This window comes from Manduca sexta, chromosome 27 (assembly GCF_014839805.1).
Source record: "Manduca sexta isolate Smith_Timp_Sample1 chromosome 27, JHU_Msex_v1.0, whole genome shotgun sequence".
Classification (NCBI taxonomy): domain Eukaryota; kingdom Metazoa; phylum Arthropoda; class Insecta; order Lepidoptera; family Sphingidae; genus Manduca; species Manduca sexta.
In genome coordinates, this window is record NC_051141.1 from 12,721,702 (window position 1) to 12,741,880 (window position 20,179).

General features: G+C 34.2%; 1 protein-coding gene across 2 annotated transcripts; it reads left to right on the forward strand.

The window, feature by feature from the left end:
* Positions 1-1,380: 1,380 nt before the first annotated feature.
* LOC115445024 (G-protein coupled receptor 52) lies at positions 1,381-19,551 on the forward strand. 2 transcript variants are annotated; one of them, XM_030171074.2, is made up of 4 exons: positions 1,381-1,612; positions 10,711-10,890; positions 11,281-11,537; positions 11,874-19,551. In XM_030171074.2, the coding sequence occupies exons 2-4, from the start codon at positions 10,713-10,715 to the stop codon at positions 12,468-12,470; spliced, it is 1,032 nt and encodes a 343-aa protein (XP_030026934.2). In that variant the 5' UTR covers positions 1,381-1,612; positions 10,711-10,712; the 3' UTR covers positions 12,471-19,551. The 2 variants fall into 2 exon arrangements, with proteins under 2 accessions (XP_030026934.2, XP_030026936.2); XM_030171076.2 differs by lacking the exon at positions 1,381-1,612 and adding an exon at positions 1,701-1,787.
* Positions 19,552-20,179: the final 628 nt, after the last annotated feature.

A 20,179-nucleotide genomic window follows, 5' to 3' on the forward strand; every position in this document is an offset into this window, starting at 1 on the left:
GCAACAACATACCTAGCATCGCAGAACCATTTCTCATTCATCGGTACGCAATTATAAAAACTTCAACATGTACAAAGTATATAAATAACACAATTAACACATACTCAGTAAGATAACATAATATTGTTTTTACTCATTTTAAACAGAAATACACGCATTTGAAAAATTACCAAAGCTAAATACGTAAATTTATTTTTGTAACTTAGTTTAGTTATTCGGTTTAAGTAGATGTAGTAAGGCTATGATATTTGACTGATATGAATAGTTACTAAACGGAGTCATTATTACTTTTGAAATGACTTATATTGAAAATAAATCGAGCATCATAAGGTTTTATGGTGTTGTCAACTTGATATGTTTGATGAAGGTGTTAACCATGTACATCGATACGATCATCACTAGATTGCTTTACTTATTATTATCATTGCGATTTGCTTTTATAAGGATCAGCGTATACCGTAACATACTGGTTCTATCTATTTGAATATTTAAGAACAAATGACATTGTAAAGCTTTATACCATGTCTACTCATAAGTTTATTTAAGGCACTAAGCTCTTGTGTTCAATAAATAATTCGTAAACCGAACTTATTGTTTTATTTCTAAAACACCGTATTATCTTGAATTATATTATGCATGTGGATATTGCGGATCGCAATTATTTAGTCTTTAATTATATTAAAATATAAGATCTATGTGATTGCAGCCAAAGGTCTTGTTCTGGTCAAATTAAATGCATCATTATTAAACATGTAGATGATTACGAAAATAATGTGGTATCGAATTAAGTTGCATAAAAATACGTATTTAGTAATCAAAGAAAATTAATGGTACATAAATAAAATTCTTTGACTTTAAGGGGAATGCTGACATGTCTTATCACGTCGCATTGCCAAAAATCGAAGTATTTCAAATATGTATATTATTTACCTAGATAATCTATACTTTCTACTCTTTTATAACTTGCCTTTTTTTATGAACAATGAAGGATTTTTATTTTTTGTTTAGACCGCTATCATAGTTTTATAAAAAAGATTCTGTGAGATTTAAGTAGGTATCTATTTTCAACAAAGAAAACATTTTTGGCTTACCTATCTGATTCAGTTTTTACTGGTTATTATTTTATTTATTTTTTATTATTCTAACACAACAACGTAAACTGTGGGCACGAACGGTATCTGTAAGTACATATTTGGTGACCACGAGCGTACGATAAAATGGCGCGCAAATAGATATCTATGTGTGAAGTGTGTAGGTATGTCTTCAGCTTCGCGTTAGGCTGTGTGTTCTACATCGTGGTCGCATTTTTGTGACCCAATTGTCGACCGTGCTTCACTTTCAGTGATAAAATGTAGCCAAACGATGAATCGATGGTGGAGTGGTTGGGCGGGGGCGGCTCACTGTACGCGTGGGGTTGCGCGCGCCGCCGCCTCCACGCTTTCCATACTAGCACGTATTAACAGCAGTCGGGGGTCGGGACTGACACAAGATTCGACTGAAGCCTGCTCCACTACGTCCGCGTGTCGGAATATCTGACTTTTGCAACATTCTTGAAACAACATCAATTCGCACAAACTCCCTAGCAACGAGTCTACTATGCATCGTATATAAAGTGAGTCATAAGTCATATTATTCTAATTGCTCTTATCTTAGTTAGAACTGTGTACTTATACTTATAAAACTTTAGTTTAACCTAACCTCTTATGTGTAGGTTTGCGTTACTTTCTGCAAGAACGTTTCCTCTATTTGTTACTAGAAAGCACTCTAACTCTACCTCAGAAATAAATGTAAGTACTTGACTTTTGCCTAATGGATGGAGATTCTGTTATGTTATTTATTGTCAGCGCCGATAAAAGGTGTTCTTACTTTTTTTTTTCATTTATATTATGTAAAATATTAAAATAATTGTATAGTAGTCGCAGCGTAGGTAGTGGTAGCATTAAACTCATACGAATATTGAAATGTAAATGCCGCCAATAAAATATTTCATGTTTCTACATGATTGCGATAGTGCGCATTGAAGTAACTACGTAATAAAAATATCTGAAAAGTAGTAGTAAGTAAGAACAAAAAATTTCTTATGTATGTACAGTTTTTATGCTGATACGAATGTGTAGGACATTATTTGTTATCGAGTACGCAAATAGTAATATTAGAAATTCTGGTATTGGTCTTATCAAAATCGTGAAAAGTGAATACAGAGAAAAAAACAATTGGTGTTTTTATTGTTGTTTAGAGCAGTTCATTTATATACACGCAATACAGGTAATAAATGAATTTTAAATCAAAGTGCGCAAACCTCTCAAGAATCACGACATAAATGGACCTGAAGTTTTAAGCAGCACCCGTTCACGAGTGTGACGCATGTGTCAGCCATCGGCCACCTCAACCATGTTGCACGAAAGTGACCGACCCGGCATGTACGACAGTTAAAGACGGTTGAGTACTTATTATAATGTTTATTATTATAGGATGAAAACTTCGGTATTTCTCGGAAGTGATAAATTAGTATCTTTCTAAAATAAATAATAGGCATTTTAAGTTGTGAACATACCGTATATAAGTGAAGTAAATAGCAAGTTAAATTAAAAAATGATTTACACTCTGGTAAATTATGTTGTATAAATATAACTAAAAGCATGCTTAAGTAAGCAAAATATAAGATTCAATAACTTTAACAAACATTTAAAACTTTTCCTGGTGTTAAATAATAAATAGCTTATAATAAATTTTTACTCTGAAGTATGGTAAGCCGCACCTAAAAATATATTGAACATAAGACGAAATTCGACTTTGATGTGTTGGGAATATATCGAGAAAATCGAAACTGCAAAAATAAAATTTTACTGTTTTGTTTTTTACATTAACACTACTCTGAAACTTAATATAAATATTTGTATAGGAAATCGGTAGAGACTTTTAGATTATCATATTTTTTGTACTTCTAGCGTCACTTAATGTGTTATTCTACTAATAATACAATAAATCCAAAAGTGTCTGAATCTGTTTGGATTGATGGATATTTATTACAACTATGGGCAGATACCGATGGTCGTAGATTTGGATGCAAATTGGTACACATATAGTGCAAGCCACCAATTGATATAAAGCAGATTCTAGGCTACTTTTTATCCTGAAAAACAGCAGTGACATTTTTAATTCGGTAAAAGAACTTTCACACTTTCATTTAGTTAACAATAAATTAAGTACTTACTTAATGCAAGAAACATATACGAGGATGTACCTTAATGTAGCATATTATAATATCATCAAGAACCTATTTTCTTGTGGTTTCAGAAAAATATAATATTGCGAAATAATACGAACCGTACAGGACTGCATTTTGACATTATTAAAACTTAGACTCTTACATGTAGTAAGTAGTAATAGTTCTGATTTTATTGTACAATCACGTAAATGTTAGATACGGATTATTTTTATAACCGGCCTGTGTTTACAATGGTATACTATACAATGATTTTGTTTACGTAATAACATAATAATGAGCAATAATTATTAATTAATGAAAATTGGACATAATTATTAAAATTGTATCGTGATAGCCCTGAGAGCATTATAAGAGACGCTGAATCGATAGGCTGTAAACTGAACATACTAATTTAAATGTGTTTTATAATATAATATTAATTATTTAGGGTATCGTTTAAAAAAATATCACGAAAAGTTTAAAACTAGGTATATACATTTTTAACATTAAAAATGTCCCAACGGATGATGTCGAATATAAATAATACCTATATGTAGCATTATAATTAGCACTCAATTCTTGTAAAAAAGAGTTTCTCTTATATTATGAAAATTTATAGAAAACTGGCGAAGGGTCCGTATTATAACTCAATTCCTGCCGGCATCCCTTTTGTAATTTATGTAGTCTAATTATGATTAGAACGATTTCCAGACCGCATTTATGCATAATTTACAACCTATAAGTTGTATCGGGTTCACTTTCGGAAAATTTCATCCTTCGCCACTGATGGAGAATATAATAATAATTTCATTTCTCTTTCTAACAAATATTTTTATAGATACGAAATAAATAGCATAACTGCTTTTTTTTGGATATTCATGTTTATTTTTAATCGAGAGCCTTTTTCATTGTTATTAACTTTGTTTTCTTTTTTATACTACTTGGATGGCTCGGCTTGTCATCAGTACAGTTCTATGAACAGTTACCCTCAAATAATGATTTACAAAATAAATAATATGTACCGTCTTCTTGTAAACGTATATATACACATGAAGCTGTCCCTAACCTAGATATACTCGTAAGTGGAATTATGTTTTATAGCCAAAGTCTAAAGACTGTTGCCGTTGGCCAGGAGGTTGGGCGTGGTTCCTCCTGTTGTTGATACAAGCGCGTGATTAATGCACCCGATCCGGGTCAGTTTGCCCAGAGCTAAGGCAAATTGTTCTTTGTTCGAGGTAGAGTTTTGTTTTGTTTGTAGTGGCCTACTACCTACCTAACCATTATGGCCCATGGGCATTATGTAGCCCCATTGTAGTTAATAGTAGGGGTTTGAAAATATTTTCTGAAGAGGTATATTATGGAACATGCAAGAAAGATATATATTTTGGTAAGGTCAAAATTGGGATCTCTGCACAATATGTCCTTGTTTAACAAACTGAAGACGCGCGGTTCCTTCACGCGAGGCCTCCGCTTTTCCCTAATGTGCATGTATACCTATGTAAATGTATAAAATAATATATTATATATCTTCCGTTTAAGATAAAAGTAAATATGACATAATATATTCTTTTCGTCTGGATTTTGTTTCATGTATGTACGTCGTTAGCTTGTTTAAAAACATCATGGAAGGGGCCATGTTATTCCATACCATGTAAATAAATAAGTCCTTAATAATGCAAAATGTAATTATATTAATAATGATTATGTAACGGAACTATTATTTTATATTTTTTTATTTAAACTTTATATAAGGACAGTAAATTTATATAGATTACAGGTGGAATTAATGTCTGGGGAATTCTCTAATAGTCAATTTTGCATGCAGAGGTGACGTAATATGGGCGTATAAAACAGAATATATACAACAATACATAGGTACATATATATACATAAATACATAAGTTGTTATATCATTTATACAGATAAAGGTCTATTAGTCACAGGTCTATGTATCTACCTACTACTTTTAATTATGAGAAAAGCTCATGCAAGTATTCATCAGTAGGCACAGCAGTTGCAATTTTGTTGAGACTGATTTAAGTCACGAGTCACGTCTCACAAGCAGCGACGCAACTAAGTTTTATTGTTAGAGGTTAAAACGTGGTAGGATGAGGAAGCATATTGAGTAGCTGACGCGAATATTTCGTAAAAACAAAAATATATTGCGGTTGCTCTACCTAGAGAGAATCGGGACCGAGTTCTTTCATGTAAAGTAAACGTGATTCTATGAGATTAAATGAAACGAGTTTATATTTTTGTCGCGAAATATTTCATCATCTACGTTACGAGTTACGTTATGCTACAATTGATGTGTTTACCTTGAACTCGGAGAATATCTAACAGCGGTTTCGTATACTCCAAAGAAGGTTTCCACCTGGTATTTGGTTGTTATTATATTTTGCAGGATGTAATATTTAGCAATATAACATATTAACCCTTATTGCACTGGGGTAAGTTTTTATTTTGCCTAAGTAGGTAAACTAGCAAGTAGTCCGCCGATGGTAGGCGGCGCCTACCGCCCATGAACTTTAGTAAGGCCACAGTGGAGTACACTAACAAAAAAATAACATAGCATCTAGGATGCATGATAGTTATTAAAATTTACTCGGCTGTTTCCTACCTACATTAAGAGAAATAATACCTAATTGCAGTCGATAACGTAATGAACGTAAAATCCTTGGAGTTAATTTATATGAATTATTTATGGAAATACCTATATATAGGCCTTTTAATTCCTTCACCTGTACCGTTCTGGACAAGTGGTCACTGGAAAAGTAATTGTTTAGAAACCAATGAAGTCACAAGTTCTTAGTTTGAGCAATGATTTAGTAAGAGATCTTAGAGACAGGTGCTAATTGTTCTATGATATTATAAATCACAACATTAAGTACTTATATGATTTAAAAAAAATAAAAAATATTAAGTCATATTAGGTTATAATCCGTTTGTACACTAATTTCGCGTTTATTTACATGTATGGAGAGGAATATTAAAAGATATTTACGTCAAAATGGGTATAGAAACAAATTACGAATTTGCGTTTTAAAATTGAGTGGGTATTGGTTGCAAGAGAGGTGAGGGGCACTAAGGCCACGTAACCTTGAAGCGCCCGGCCAGCAGCGAAGCTCCTGTGGGCCGACCTTGACTCTGGCACGCGGGGGGCGAGCCACCCTTCCGAACAATAAATACCACGTCGCTGCGCAGCGCCGTGCTCGCACCCGCACTGTTGCGCTTTCCCTCACACCCATGTGACAGTACGCCGCGTTCCTTATAAGCGTTGGATACGACGCGCGCCCCTGTTAAAGTTTTCTATTTAATACAATGCGAAAACTAACGAAAATTAACATAATTAAAAGTCATAGTTCTACTTAACTCCACTAATTCCGAACAAGTTAAAAATATTTTTTCTATTAATACGTTACCACTAAGGTTACCACGGTTAAACGATACGACCAGTTTTACATTCAATTTCAAGTGGAAGGACGGATACGCGAGTTCATTATCGGCCTTTAGGTTCTTACTTATATAAATAAATGTTCTTTTGTGAATTTGAATGCTCTATTCTTTGTAGTTATTGGTTCGATTTTGAAATTTTCTTCACTCATAGGAAGAATAACGTTATCCCTGAATTCGAGCTGAGTTACGAGCAAAAGTCGTCTTTTTATAAATGTTTAATAGGGTTTATGTTAATATATATTTTGAACCCGACTGTATAGGAACCTGTACCTATTATGCTGTAATAATTATCGTTTGGTTACACTGAGGCAGCGCGGTTCGCGAATAGGAAACCGGTGGATATTAGGTGGAGCTGGCCAGCATACCTTTGACGATTATCCACGGTTGTAGCGTTTTTTGGGTTATATTTTCATAACCTTAGGGCTTTACAATCTGTAAAGATTAAAGAAGCAGAAGAATTTATCATCTGATAAAACATATTATTATAAATGGATTTAATAGGGGATGGTAGTTTTTATGGGAATTCATAAAAATGTGAAAATCGATTTATGTTTGACAAAGACTTTTAAAAGCCTATTAACCAAAATATTTAGTAATCAGGAAAAAATGTTATTTTTTTATAAACGGATGTACCTATTCTTCTAAAGTGCTATGTCATCATTTTTCTCCGACATTTTAGTAAATGGTTCTAGGGGAGCATTATAAGGTAGAATGCAAGTATAAAACAAATTATTTACAAATTTTAGTTTACTTTCGCCAAATATTACCGATCTGATTAGGCAAAAAATTCACAGTACAAACTGTTCAAAGCTAAAAGTGTTTCATATCGATGTTTTTTTTACCGTCACTCAACAAAGTGGCTTCTCTGCAGCTGATGTTAAGCGAAGTGAAGCCTAAAGAAAGTGCCGACTGGCCAAAGATACAAACATCCCCTGACGGTCGGCACAGTCTTGCCGCCCTGCATAATTGCTTTTGCTGTGAGGATGGGATAAGATTGAATAATTCTTTAGAGCACACACCATGATGCAGGCGATAGACAACACTGAGTGAAGCAATGTTCCGCCTCAACTGCAGTGGATCCAAATTTTTTGTGACGGCTACATTATTCACCATGCGGATAGCCCGTCGATGCAATCCATCGAAGCTGTCGAGCAAGTATTTTGATATAAAGTATTACCCTATCAAACGCTTTAGCGTTGTCGAGATTCACTGCTAAAGCCTCGCCATGTTTATACCTCGCCTCACCCCAGCGATGTAGCATGTACGCTAGAAGATCCACCGTTGACCGTTTCCTCGGCATCTTCGTCCGTTTCCAACGATCACAGAGGATGGAATGTAATATTCTATTCCGTCTGATCTCGTCGTCGATAGTGTCGGCACTCGCAGACGGATTGTAAGCCCCAAAACAGCACTCTGCCAAGGAATGGATGTGAAATAGTCCTGCAAACCATCCCAATATCGACGGATAGTGCACGACTCTGCGCCTCACTTTCATAAGTCGCGAAGGCGAACTTGGCACTTGGCACCGATGTTCCGACTGACCAGTAGTCAGAGGTACCGAGGGATGCGGGTTGTGCACCGCTGTTTGACCTGCACTCTTATGTTACGTTGCCGTGAGTAGAAAAAGGAGAGGAGGGAAGAAGCAATGTAAGGAGTTTAAGATACGACACGTAGGCCCCCATGATTTGCCACTAGAACAATCTGGGAGAAGCAAGCCTATCCAATATATGGAAGGGCCCCTGTACCCTTCTCCGGAATTGACCACCGGGACCCTACATCCGGTCACCAATCGACACGACAGACCGTTCCGAGATTGTGCGCGGCATAGTAAGGCAGAGTCTCAAAGTGGTTAGCCACGATTGGGCCCTGGTACTGTACCGCGGGCGGCCATCGGGTTCTAAAAAAATACCTTAGCGAGTTTAACTAACAACTGTGTCGATGACCTGAAATATAGGTCAGCATTTGCCCAGTACCGCAACAAATTTAATTGACTCGATTTGGCACATCTTTTATGCAAGATCGGTGTTTAGAATGAAGAGGTAAATAAATTATGAATTTTAATAAATGTTAAGGCGCAGTCCACGAAACAACTACTGCGACAATTCGCGGTCGGTAAAACATTTTTTCTAGGTATAGTAACTTTATCGTATAAGATAGAAATATAGAATCTTGAGTACTAAAAATATAAATTATCAAGTCCTCAAGATACTCGATCAGTGTCTAGAATGTTTGTCTAAATAGTTTGTTTGTTTAAATGCGTTAATCTCAGGAACTACTGATTCGAATTAAAAAAATATTTTAGTATTGGATAACTCATTTATCGAAGGCAATATAATATCACTCTATGACTAATAGGAGAGGTACATCAATGAAAAATGTTGTAATAATAAGAAATTTTATTTATTTTAAGAGCTTCCGTTGCGTGCGCTGCGTAAACAGTTAAAGTAATGCAACAATGATGGGTGACTGAATTGTCCCTTTTAAAAAATGTCTAAATATATATTATTATTAAACAATGTCCGCCGTCGCATCAAAAACTACCCAACAGATTTTGATGAAATTTGGTGTGAAGATAGTTTGAAGAACTGAGAAGAACATAGGTTACTTTCTATCCCCGGAAAATAAAAGCGGGACTTCTATTCAGAAAAACTCTTTCTACGGGGGAAGCCGCGACCAAAAGCTAGTACTCTGATAAAGAGGTAACTTGCCATAGATATATTTATAGAACTCATTGATAAAATCACTTACACTTCACCGAATAAACCATGTAGAATGCATGGAGTATTCATAAGGCAATTTTGAGGAACACACACACACACACACACAAATTCACGCTCATTTTCCCCGAAAGGGTAGGCAGAGGCGCAACTGGTGCACCCACTTTCCGTCGCGTGTATTCCGCCTCATGATGGGATAGGGAGAGCCTCGGCACAAATTCCAGACTCTGGTCTGATACTGAGTAGAGAAACCCAATATAACTTTGCTCGACCTGGGGATCGAACCCGAGAGCTCAGCACTGCAATCGTACTGTACTAAAACTACGCTATTGAGACAGTCTAACTAAACCATTGATTTCCATAGTGGTCCAGATGGACCCTCAAGGGTCCACGGGAGACTTGACTGTGATCTACGTTGGCGTGACCAAAGAATCGGTATCCCCATTTCTCAAGCGGAGGTCCACGAAAATTTATCTGGTTTGATAGTAAAGAACTAAAATGTTAGGTTCAATGTAGATAGAGGTTGTTAGGCACGGTGATCCTAATATAACTATCCAGTCATGCACTTTTTCCGCGAAACCAAAGGTAGTAACATTTTGAAAGTGGCAGATTAGGAAAAAAAGTTAGGGAACCTCTGGTTTGAACCTTCTGTTATGGTTTTCTGCTATTATGTCACTATTTGCGGGGTGGATTTCGTAACAAATTATTATTATTATTTGAATTCAGAAATGAGAGTAAACCCATAATGTAATAAATCGTTCAAATTTGGACGGTTATTATGTACTGTGGTGTCCTAGTTAATTGAAAATGTTTGCTATTTGGTATATCGAAACATGCTAAAATCATCAATAGGGATAGATCTTGTTTGTTTCTAATTGTCATACATCTCTAATAATGATAATGTTGCCAATTATATGTAGGTTACGAAAAGGAGACGTAGATGTGATTTTAAATGTGTGCTGAGAGAGTGCTGCTAAATATTAATCATTTCAAAAAGTTTTTCCGTGACTATAACAGCTCTACTTTATCCTAGGTAGCAGATTATATCGAACATTTTATTAAAATCATCATTTAGGGTTTCCCTTTTATTCTTAAGTCTAGATTAAAAGTTGAACACTTATTGACACCCATCAATTAAGATACCAGCATCAGTCACCATCTGTTTCTCACAGCCCGTTTCATTCCAGTTGTAAAATTTTTGTGCATTAAATTTTTTAGTTGTTGTAATAATTGTATTATTCGAAAGTATAGTGTATTTAGTGATTCGCTAAATTAATTTTAAACTAGATTTGCTATACTGTATGTACTTTAATTGTTATTTTATTACAGCTATGCCAGCGAGGATGATGAGTGCTCGCGCTGGGTCGAGCGGTGCTGGGGAGGTGAGCGTTGCCGACAGCCCCCTCGCGACCTTCGAATCACTGACGCAGGCTGCTATCATTGCTGTTATGGGAGTGGCCATTGTTGTCTCTAATCTCCTCATTATAGCGGCCTTCCTTAACTTCAAAGGTATCCTGTACATTTTTATCATTTATTATAAAAATGTTAAAATAATCAGTACGATATAGTTTTGTATCATATTACAGTACGAACTTAGTTTGAGCCAGGACTATGTAAAGTGGTAGCATGAAGTATGCGGTCTAACAAACTTTTGATCTAAATTACAAGCTACGCAAACGATGAATTACTTTGGCCTAACATGCAAAACGCCACTAAATAAAAAAAAATAATAAACATGATTATGAACCAGCTGCAATCAATGCAATTCGTGCCCACACACGTATATTGTTCCATTTACAGCGAAAAGATATCTAACCCTGCATATGTCTACGTTTTATTTAGGATAAAAATGGTGATGTTGTGTTTGAGATAGTCGCGACATGTGTTTTTGTATTATAGGTCTCTCAAACGAAGTGATTAACTACTACCTCCTCTCGCTGGCCGTGGCGGACTTGCTTTGCGGACTGTTTGTAGTGCCGCTGTCGGTGTACCCCGCCATAACGGGTCGATGGATGTTCGGCGACTTGATGTGCCGCCTGGCCGGCTATGTAGAAGTCACGCTTTGGTCCGTTTCAGTCTACACTTTTATGTGGATATCCGTCGACCGATATCTTGCCGTCCGAAAACCTCTGCGTTATGAGACGGTTAGTGCAACGGTAGTTATCCTTTTTCTCATATTTTTTATTTTACTACATTTTATCGTATTTTAAGAGAATTTGTCATTTTAAAATTTAGAGTAGATAAATTTTCAGCTAGTTATCAATTATTTTGATTGAGTTTGTCTATATTGAATGTTCGTTGTTACTTCTATCACTAATTTATGTTTCTTTCCTCTTTATTAGTGTTTGAAAGAAAACGACTTACATTTGTTTTTGACATTCTTTTATGAGTACCTAGTACCTACCTAATTATTTCTTATACATGAAATGAAGTAAAATATTTGAAATTATTTACATATTTTCAAAAATGTTTAATGCTAATTGCGGAATCAGGTGCAAACTCGTACAAGGAGTCAATGCTGGATGGTGTTTACTTGGATATCAGCTGCAATGTTGTGCTGTCCGCCTCTGCTTGGTTACAAGAAAGAAGCTAATTTTGATACGGAGACGTTCATTTGCATGCTCGACTGGAGTACCACGTACGCTTACACAGCTACTTTGGGAATACTCGTTCTCGGGCCCAGCGTCATCTCTATAGTTTATAACTATTTTTATATATTTTCCATGAAACGGAAACTTAACAGTGGTGCGCCAATTCATGACAAAGAGTATGCAACTGCCTTGGCCGAGAACCTCTCCAACCCCAGCCACTGGATGAGCTTCGTGCTCGTAACTGCTTTTTGGCTTAGTTGGGCTCCTTACGTTGGCGTCAAGCTCTATGAGTACGTTACGGATCAAGAGTTAAAGGTACCGATGTTGCACTTCGGCGTCGTCTGGCTCGGAATACTCAATTCCTTTTGGAAAATTGTTATTCTGATTACATTTAGTCCCCAGTTCCGACTTGCTCTAAGAATATTGTGCCTAACAGCGTGTTGCCGGACCAAGGGTCGCTTGCAAGCGGAACTCATCGGAATGGACAACGATGACTAAATAACAGAGTTTATCATCTGTTCGATGCGCAACTACCACAAAGAACACCATGGTCAGTGATACGAATAAAATCACGTGTTCACTACGCAAATATTGAGGCACAATATGTGGTGCTAAATATGTTTTGCAACGCTGCATAACTGTATGCATTGTGTTTTGTACCCTACAGCTACTTAATTCCGTATTGCACAATAGCTGTAAACGTGCAGTACTATTGTGCAGCATTGTCAAATATATTATGTATCGCTTGTTGTCCGTCCAATGTTGCCTAATGAATACTGAGACTTACAAAACAGGAAAATAATTCATGAACACCATTTTTATTACTATCTACTTTTAAAATATACTCTCGGTTGTTTACTATTTACAGTGTAATTTCACGTACGTGATAAAAGTTTGATGTGGTACTTGTGTTAATTTTATTGTATTTGTAATTTACTACTTTTAATTATGTTAGCTAAGCATATCACTTTGTAAGAGATTAGAGTATATTATTGCGTGAAAGAGGTTTAATATGATTTTAGTTTTGCAAACAGTGAAGTAAAAAAAGTAATTTTTGCAGCATCTAGTCATCGCTTAGACTCTTATTACACTGGCGAATTGCAAGCGAATTTACAGCGGAGCTGAGGCGAAGCGAAATCGCTGCGAATTCGCAACGGACGCGCAGTGAACATGCCGCAGGTGCAAGTTCTTCACTTCACTGATAACATATTGTACACTTTCGTACAACCCTTTCCTTTAATTGAAATTGATTATGATTAGTGTGTGTGTGTGTGCCTTTACGTCGTTGGTAAGTCTTTTTAAATCAGCTACAACAACTCGTAAAATGTAGGTCTTGACATCTGTATGTAGGAGCAAGATTCTTATTTGTTTGCAAAAAAACATAGTCGCTCTCTTTCAGTCGATTCGTTAAAAATGGATACTCCCAGATTCGTTGCCATATATGTTTTTGCATTCGTTATATACGCCTTCTAATTAACAGCAATGTTTCCTCGAAGTGACCCATTCTGTTACTAGAGTGTCCAAAAGGCCTTGCAAGTCCGTAACGTGTTGGCTGCGCGTCTGCTGCGTATTAGCGTTGAATGTGCTGCGCCTCCTATTTCTATTTTGACGGACAATAAAGATTTTCATACTTATTAAATACGCTTGACACTGCGATAATGTTAAACATATCTTTTGTATGGTTTATTGTGGTTTGATGTCGGTAATATTATTTTTGTCTAAATTGTTTATTTAATGTTTTCTCGACACTGTTGTACAATGTGAACAAATTATGACATTTTGAAAAAGCGATCTTATGCCTCATGTTATTTAAATTCCAGTAATTTACTATTAACCACTATTTATCATACCTACGTCACGCCGATATTCCAACATAAGCTGACTGATTACATAACTTCATTCAAAGCATTTTTTACAGAAGATAAATATCACTTACAATTATTTTATCGTGTACGTCAAATTGGTTATTTTTTTTCAGGAAAAAATACAGTTATAGTATTAACTACCATTTATAATTTAAAAGTAAAGCAAAATTATAATAATTTTCCCTATAAAATATCCCAGATTGCTTTTTCAAAAAAGTATCGAATAACTATGTATATTTTCTAAAATAATGTGGATAAATAGTTCCATTAGAAGAATAATGTTTCATAATCACATGTATCAAAAACTATTTTTTTGCACATTTGTGCTCTTATAATGTACCATCAATTATCTGTAGATTAATATATATTTTTTAACTATTTTCTACGTATTTTTTGAGTTTTAGCCATCAAATAATGTTTCATCTGCATAAAGTACTTACAATAATGACACATAATCAGAATGAATCATAATGTTAAGAAAGCGTAAAATGTTTCTTATTTCATTAACATTTAGTTATTCTTGGTAAAATAACAGTTATAATGACACAACATTTTATCTACGAGTTGTATAAAATATTGTTAACTTAATTAAAAAGAAATCGTGGGACGTAATACAATTCAATATGCGTAGTCAAATTTTTGGTTCACAATTTTACTTCAGATAATTTGATTCAATTTTTCACTGCATATCGCACTTCGCATTATTATTGCGTATTTCTTACACGAACATCATATAAAACATTATCCTGACATTAGCATTCCGTAGAATATTGTTACATAATATGCAGATACAGGGTGAACATTTTGTTCAAATAATGTCGCAAGTGCTTTTATAATATTTATAGAGCGGGACGGGCAACGTATCATATAGCGGACACCGCCCTCCCTCCTTGGACGCTCATATATGTGAAATATGTGGACATCATTGAAAACAAATAATGTAAGTGTCAGATTCTTAAAAACTGCATTCTCTCAAATAAAGATTAATCACTCTATCAACTACCTAATCATATACACACCACGGTTATTCACACTGCAACTAGACTTAACACTCCCCAGAGGTAGCCGACGTGGGGCGAATGAAAGCATGACGATGTCGTACTTCTGCCCCTCTAGAACATCCCCCCTACACCCATTCACCATACCGGCAAAGGACAATGAAATCGCACACGATTGCGAGGCCTTACCCTTCGCCGGTATTCCCCACTTACAAACAACAATATTACACTAAACTGTGACACTTATCATCGTAATCATAGTAAAACACACGAGAAAGAAAACCTCTATTGAGTTACTCTATTTGGTAAAATAACGTTTCATGTGCACACACGACACGCTGTATCTTGAAAGCACGCTATATTTTAAAATATATGATGATTCAAAATAAAACCGTATTATCCTCCTGTTATATTGTAAAAAAAAATGATTGATGCGCGTATTATCAGAGTTATAAGCAAATATCTGTGCAAAAAACTTTGAGACGCTCTACTAAAAAGTAGACATTTTGTAGATGTACAGTTATTCTTCTAATGGGACGAAATATCTTTATTAGTGCGTAGATTTTTCAATAGAACTTGCAGGCAATGCAAACAATTGAAAATCTATTTTTATGAATCCCACATGTCTAACATCTTTGCCGAAACCTTATGGAAGCCTGTGGCGCAAATTTTGTAAATAATTTCTTCACAGTGTCTGTAACATCTATTGAAAAATACTGTAGGAATTTAGCTATGTCTTTATTATACATAGATTGTAACGAAATCCGTGCTTAAATTTGATAAAATGACTCACTAAATGCGAAAGAACAAAAAGATATTATCGTGCCTTCATAAGTTTGTATTTTTTTAGTTATAGAGCAACGCACCACAGCGGTGTGATGAGATATTATCTAGTCGCGTATTGTCGGGTAGCTTCCACCTAGTGCGGTGTCGTCTTTGAAGTTAAATTAGTACGAAGCACGGTCGCAGAGTTACAATTTTCATTCTTACGTTTTTCGATAGATAAACTCACAAGTGAAACAGTACTCTAAACTTTGTTTTTAATAATCACTTTAGATTCAATTAAAGTTTCAAAGAAAATTAAATCGCGCGATTTTCGTCTCAATAACGAGATGTGCTACGCAGAACAAAAAAAAGATAAATAACATAACGTAGAAAAATACATAGTACGCATTTTTAGTTGATTAAGATCCTCCCCTAGCACAACAGAGACCTAACCGTATCTTTAAAAGCTATTTATTTGACATTTTTAATACAATATATTATAGAAAGTAACATTATAAATGTTATCCTTACTTTGGTTGTCTCGAATTTTTAGATAAATGCAGACATTGTTTCGTTAATTCATAATAAATATCAGTGAAATAGTTAATTAGGTACGTGACTTCCATGATTGTAACCAACAAATTAGATACAAATTTAATAATGAATAATGAGTAAAATGTCGTCTTAAATTTTCATAAAGACCAAAAATATATTTTTAAAGAAATTATTAGTAAATTGCATATTCCCTCCCGTAACACCTGTGTCGCCAAGTATGAAACAAATTGCTCAGGCCTGTTTGCGCGGGGAGGACACTTAGGTATTTCGTCAAAAAAATATAATATATCTATCTATACTATATAGCCTATAAATTTTAAACTGACATGAAAATATAAATCTTTCAATGAACAATATGTTATAACATATACTTTTAATTCATTGCGTGATTTTGTTCTAGATCCCTCAATGAGTAAAAGAGCATACTCTGTATTGTAGATTTCGTAGAAATAAAAAAAAATGTATTATACTGGCGAAATATTAGGCTTTATATAACTGACTATTTTATTCTGTTGTACATCAAATCTTTTAGATAATGTTATCTATTTATAATAATAATACGTCGATTTCGCTGTTGAAAGGTAAGAGTAATAGTGATGTTGATTTTTACAGGAAAACTATTTTTATAAGTAGGTGTATAGGGTCTAATGCAACTTTTTTTCAGGGTGCGTAATATGACTGAGTTTACATTTATTTTCATCTGACCAAAAGAAGTTACAATATATGATATTATTATATTATGTAAGGAATTAAGGGCTTAATTTAAGAGTTATCGTTACGTATTATTGTTTTGTTTAACCATGTTTAACCATGTCCATTTGACAGCATCTTTGCAAGATGTTTAAGCGTACAAAAGGTTTTGCCGATCTTATCATAACTGCCAAATTATGAATTTTCTGGAGCATTAAGACAGGTCATATACACAAATTTGTTCATATACGGATTGTTGTTTACGAACTCCCTGGTTCACAAAATATCCAAACAGAAACAAATTTGCCTAATTTTAAACACGTGCAACGGTCTCTGGTACTGTCGCATTGTATATGGTTAGTCACTAAATCCGTTAGGCACTTCTATTACTTTTTACTTGTTTTGTTATGTAACTATCGAAATGTTAATGGAAACGCACATTTGGCAAGTATACACCTACTCCCTTTTATTGTGGTGACCAGCGAAGAATATTTTAACATAATACATATTTTATTCTCAAATTAAAGGCTGTGCTTAGATAATTTTCACATAGAAAAGTTAATAGATACAAATTTTAGGGGACACAGAGCAAACTAGAGTTATAAAACTATTTTATTAAATAAAATTAATACTATTTTTTGTAATCTAGTTACTCATATGTAATAGGTATACACGTAGTGCCGATAGTTTAAATTTGCATTGTTGCAAGGGCATCGCCAGTCAACTGTATAAGTGAGGGCAAAGTTCACGTCCCGTGTCTGTGCAGCGGGCGCATTCCCCCTGTAATATGTCGAGGGAAATGAATCTGTCTACTTTTACAATTTATTATGGCGTTAGGTACATTTGCGCGCTCTCATCAGCCATTGTCTGTAATAAAACTGTCAACATGTAAAGTAGGCCACGGCATTAAATTTTTTAGTCATTTTTTATATCTGCCCCGATTGCCTTAGGTTGACCACGCGACACCCATGCGCTGTTATACGTTATCATTGGGTAGGAACATTAGTCGAACTAATATGTAAACTGTTGCAAAATAATATTAGACTGTTTTTCTAATTATGCTCATAAATAGTTTATTCTTAGTATTTCCTGTGTTGTACAGAGAATTTAGGTAATTTAACTAATAGTTAAAACACTTTAAGCACAACTAAGTAGTAATTTTAAATCTGAGTATTTTATATAGTTTCGCAAACAATTATTCATGGAAATTCACGTATACGTAGGGTTTTTTTATTTTCTAAAATAAATGATTTTCGTGATACCTACTTTTTAATGATGTTTTTGTTTCCGCCGACTTTGTTTCTGCAGGTTTTCTGCAGAAATGGAGTCCAATACTTTTTCAGCATAAAAATTTGGTATAACTGAAACCAAAAATTTGATTGATAAGTTGAGCGCAACAATAGAACATTGATAATTATTATTTTATTATTAGTTAATTTATCAAAAACTATTGTCAAATATTATGTACCTAGTACTTATTCCTCTACATTTGTATTGATTAAACCTTGTAATATGTATTACGATCTCAATTGATAGGTAAATCTGGAAAATTAGACAAAACTTTCAATCCAGTGATTATAAAACAATTTTAGTGTAGTTGGCATCCAATTGGCAGTTTTAATAGTTTTAATTTTGAGTGTATATTTCGTATTCCTACAGAAAAACGTCTTTTTTAAACGAATTGACACCGGGTCTCAAATGGAACCAAAATATGCGCTGTAAATGCGTTATTAATTGGATGCGCAAAGAGAGCGCATGTGTTTTTGAAAAACGTCATGAGCATTAACTAATTACCCTTTTTGTTGACTTGTTTTCACTTCGACTTCGCTCATTCATTATTTGCTAAGTAAAAAGTTTAATTAACATGGTTTCATACAATTAGAATCCTTATTGCGTTAGGGTTGCATTTATCGCCAGATGTATTGCGATCATTATGCCATGCCGTGCTGAATGTTTTTTTCAATAATACTTACTTGTGTTTTTAACATCAACATTAGTTTATTTTTTTTTAATTATGCAGCAGTGAATTGTGCGCTGCTCGCATGTATTTCAATTTTATAGTGTTTACATACTGTAATTCGTTTCATCTTACCTATACTCTAGCATAATGGGTAATTGGCAAAGATTATTAAATGACCAGGTTTAAAAATAATTATTGTTGTGACTTGAAAAATGATCGTTTTGTTTTTCTTTTCATTATAATAAATTGCCAATTGCTATTGTCGTTATTTACCTATTAAGTACGTTACGGAAGTTAAGTAAATAATTTTACGCGCCATACTTGCCTGTATTGTTCGAAATCATAAGTACAAACATATAGTGAAATGAAGGAAAAAGTATTTAAGTACCCTATTCGTATTTAACACTATATTATTCCTTGTCCGTACTTATTACTTTATAAGCACGCGGCACATGTTATTTAACTCATAGAATTTAGAAAGATATCTTTTAGTTAAAACGATTTATATGTTAGAAATGCATTCGGTTTGATTATATGTACGAGTAGATAATTTATAGCGTTTGCTGCATTTATCTTTGTTATAACAGAAGAAACAGATATCTTTAAGTGAAATATAACGAAGAAAAGTTAGTTACTAATAACAAAAATATTCTGTGGACTGGCGATATCTAAAATGCAAGTCCTATTATCCATATTTAGCTATTTGGTAAAGCGTCAGATTATTACTTATTGGTCTAATAGCAAAATTTTATAATGTTTCCCATCGTATTCTACAATACAATGACATTTCAGGAACCAACTACAAATTCCACATTGCTAACATTAGAAATGATAAACTTCCTAGATAGACATTGGTGCCACAACTTACTTGCTCCGTTAGAGAATGAATGTAAAACTAGTTCAGTTAGTAAAACAAGTTAGTTAGTTTCAGATCAGATTTAATTAATCAATTAAAACAAGAACACCAATATTATACTATTATCTGTTTTTTAAAAGGAAGAGTCTATTCCCATTAAACCTCATTTGAGGACAAATATTAAAAAAATATTTTAGTGGTCGCCTATATAGGTTATACTTAAGGAATTCCTCTGCAATATTTCGTGCTTTAGATTCAAGGATTTAGGTTAAATACATTCTATATCAGTCAATCAGTGTTAAGAATTATAGAAAGTAAGGGCTGATGTCTTGCACAGATATTAATATTAATAAATTATGGCTAATTTTTCCAATTATTTCGGTGCTAAAGAGTTTTAGTGGTTGATCAGTATGTAGTCGTGTCAAATGTTCGTTCAATCTTAATATATTTCTTACTGGGTGATACTTAATTGCTGAAAATAGTTTATATTTGTAAGAACAGCATGTAATATTGTAATA

Coding starts and splice junctions, on each gene's coding strand:
- LOC115445024 (XM_030171074.2), top strand. CDS start 10,713: ATGCCAGCGAGGATGATGAGTGCTCGCGCTGGGTCGAGCGGTGCTGGG. Junction 10,891..11,280: donor GGCCTTCCTTAACTTCAAAG/GTATCCTGTACA, acceptor TTTGTATTATAG/GTCTCTCAAACGAAGTGATT. Junction 11,538..11,873: donor ATGAGACGGTTAGTGCAACG/GTAGTTATCCTT, acceptor TTGCGGAATCAG/GTGCAAACTCGTACAAGGAG.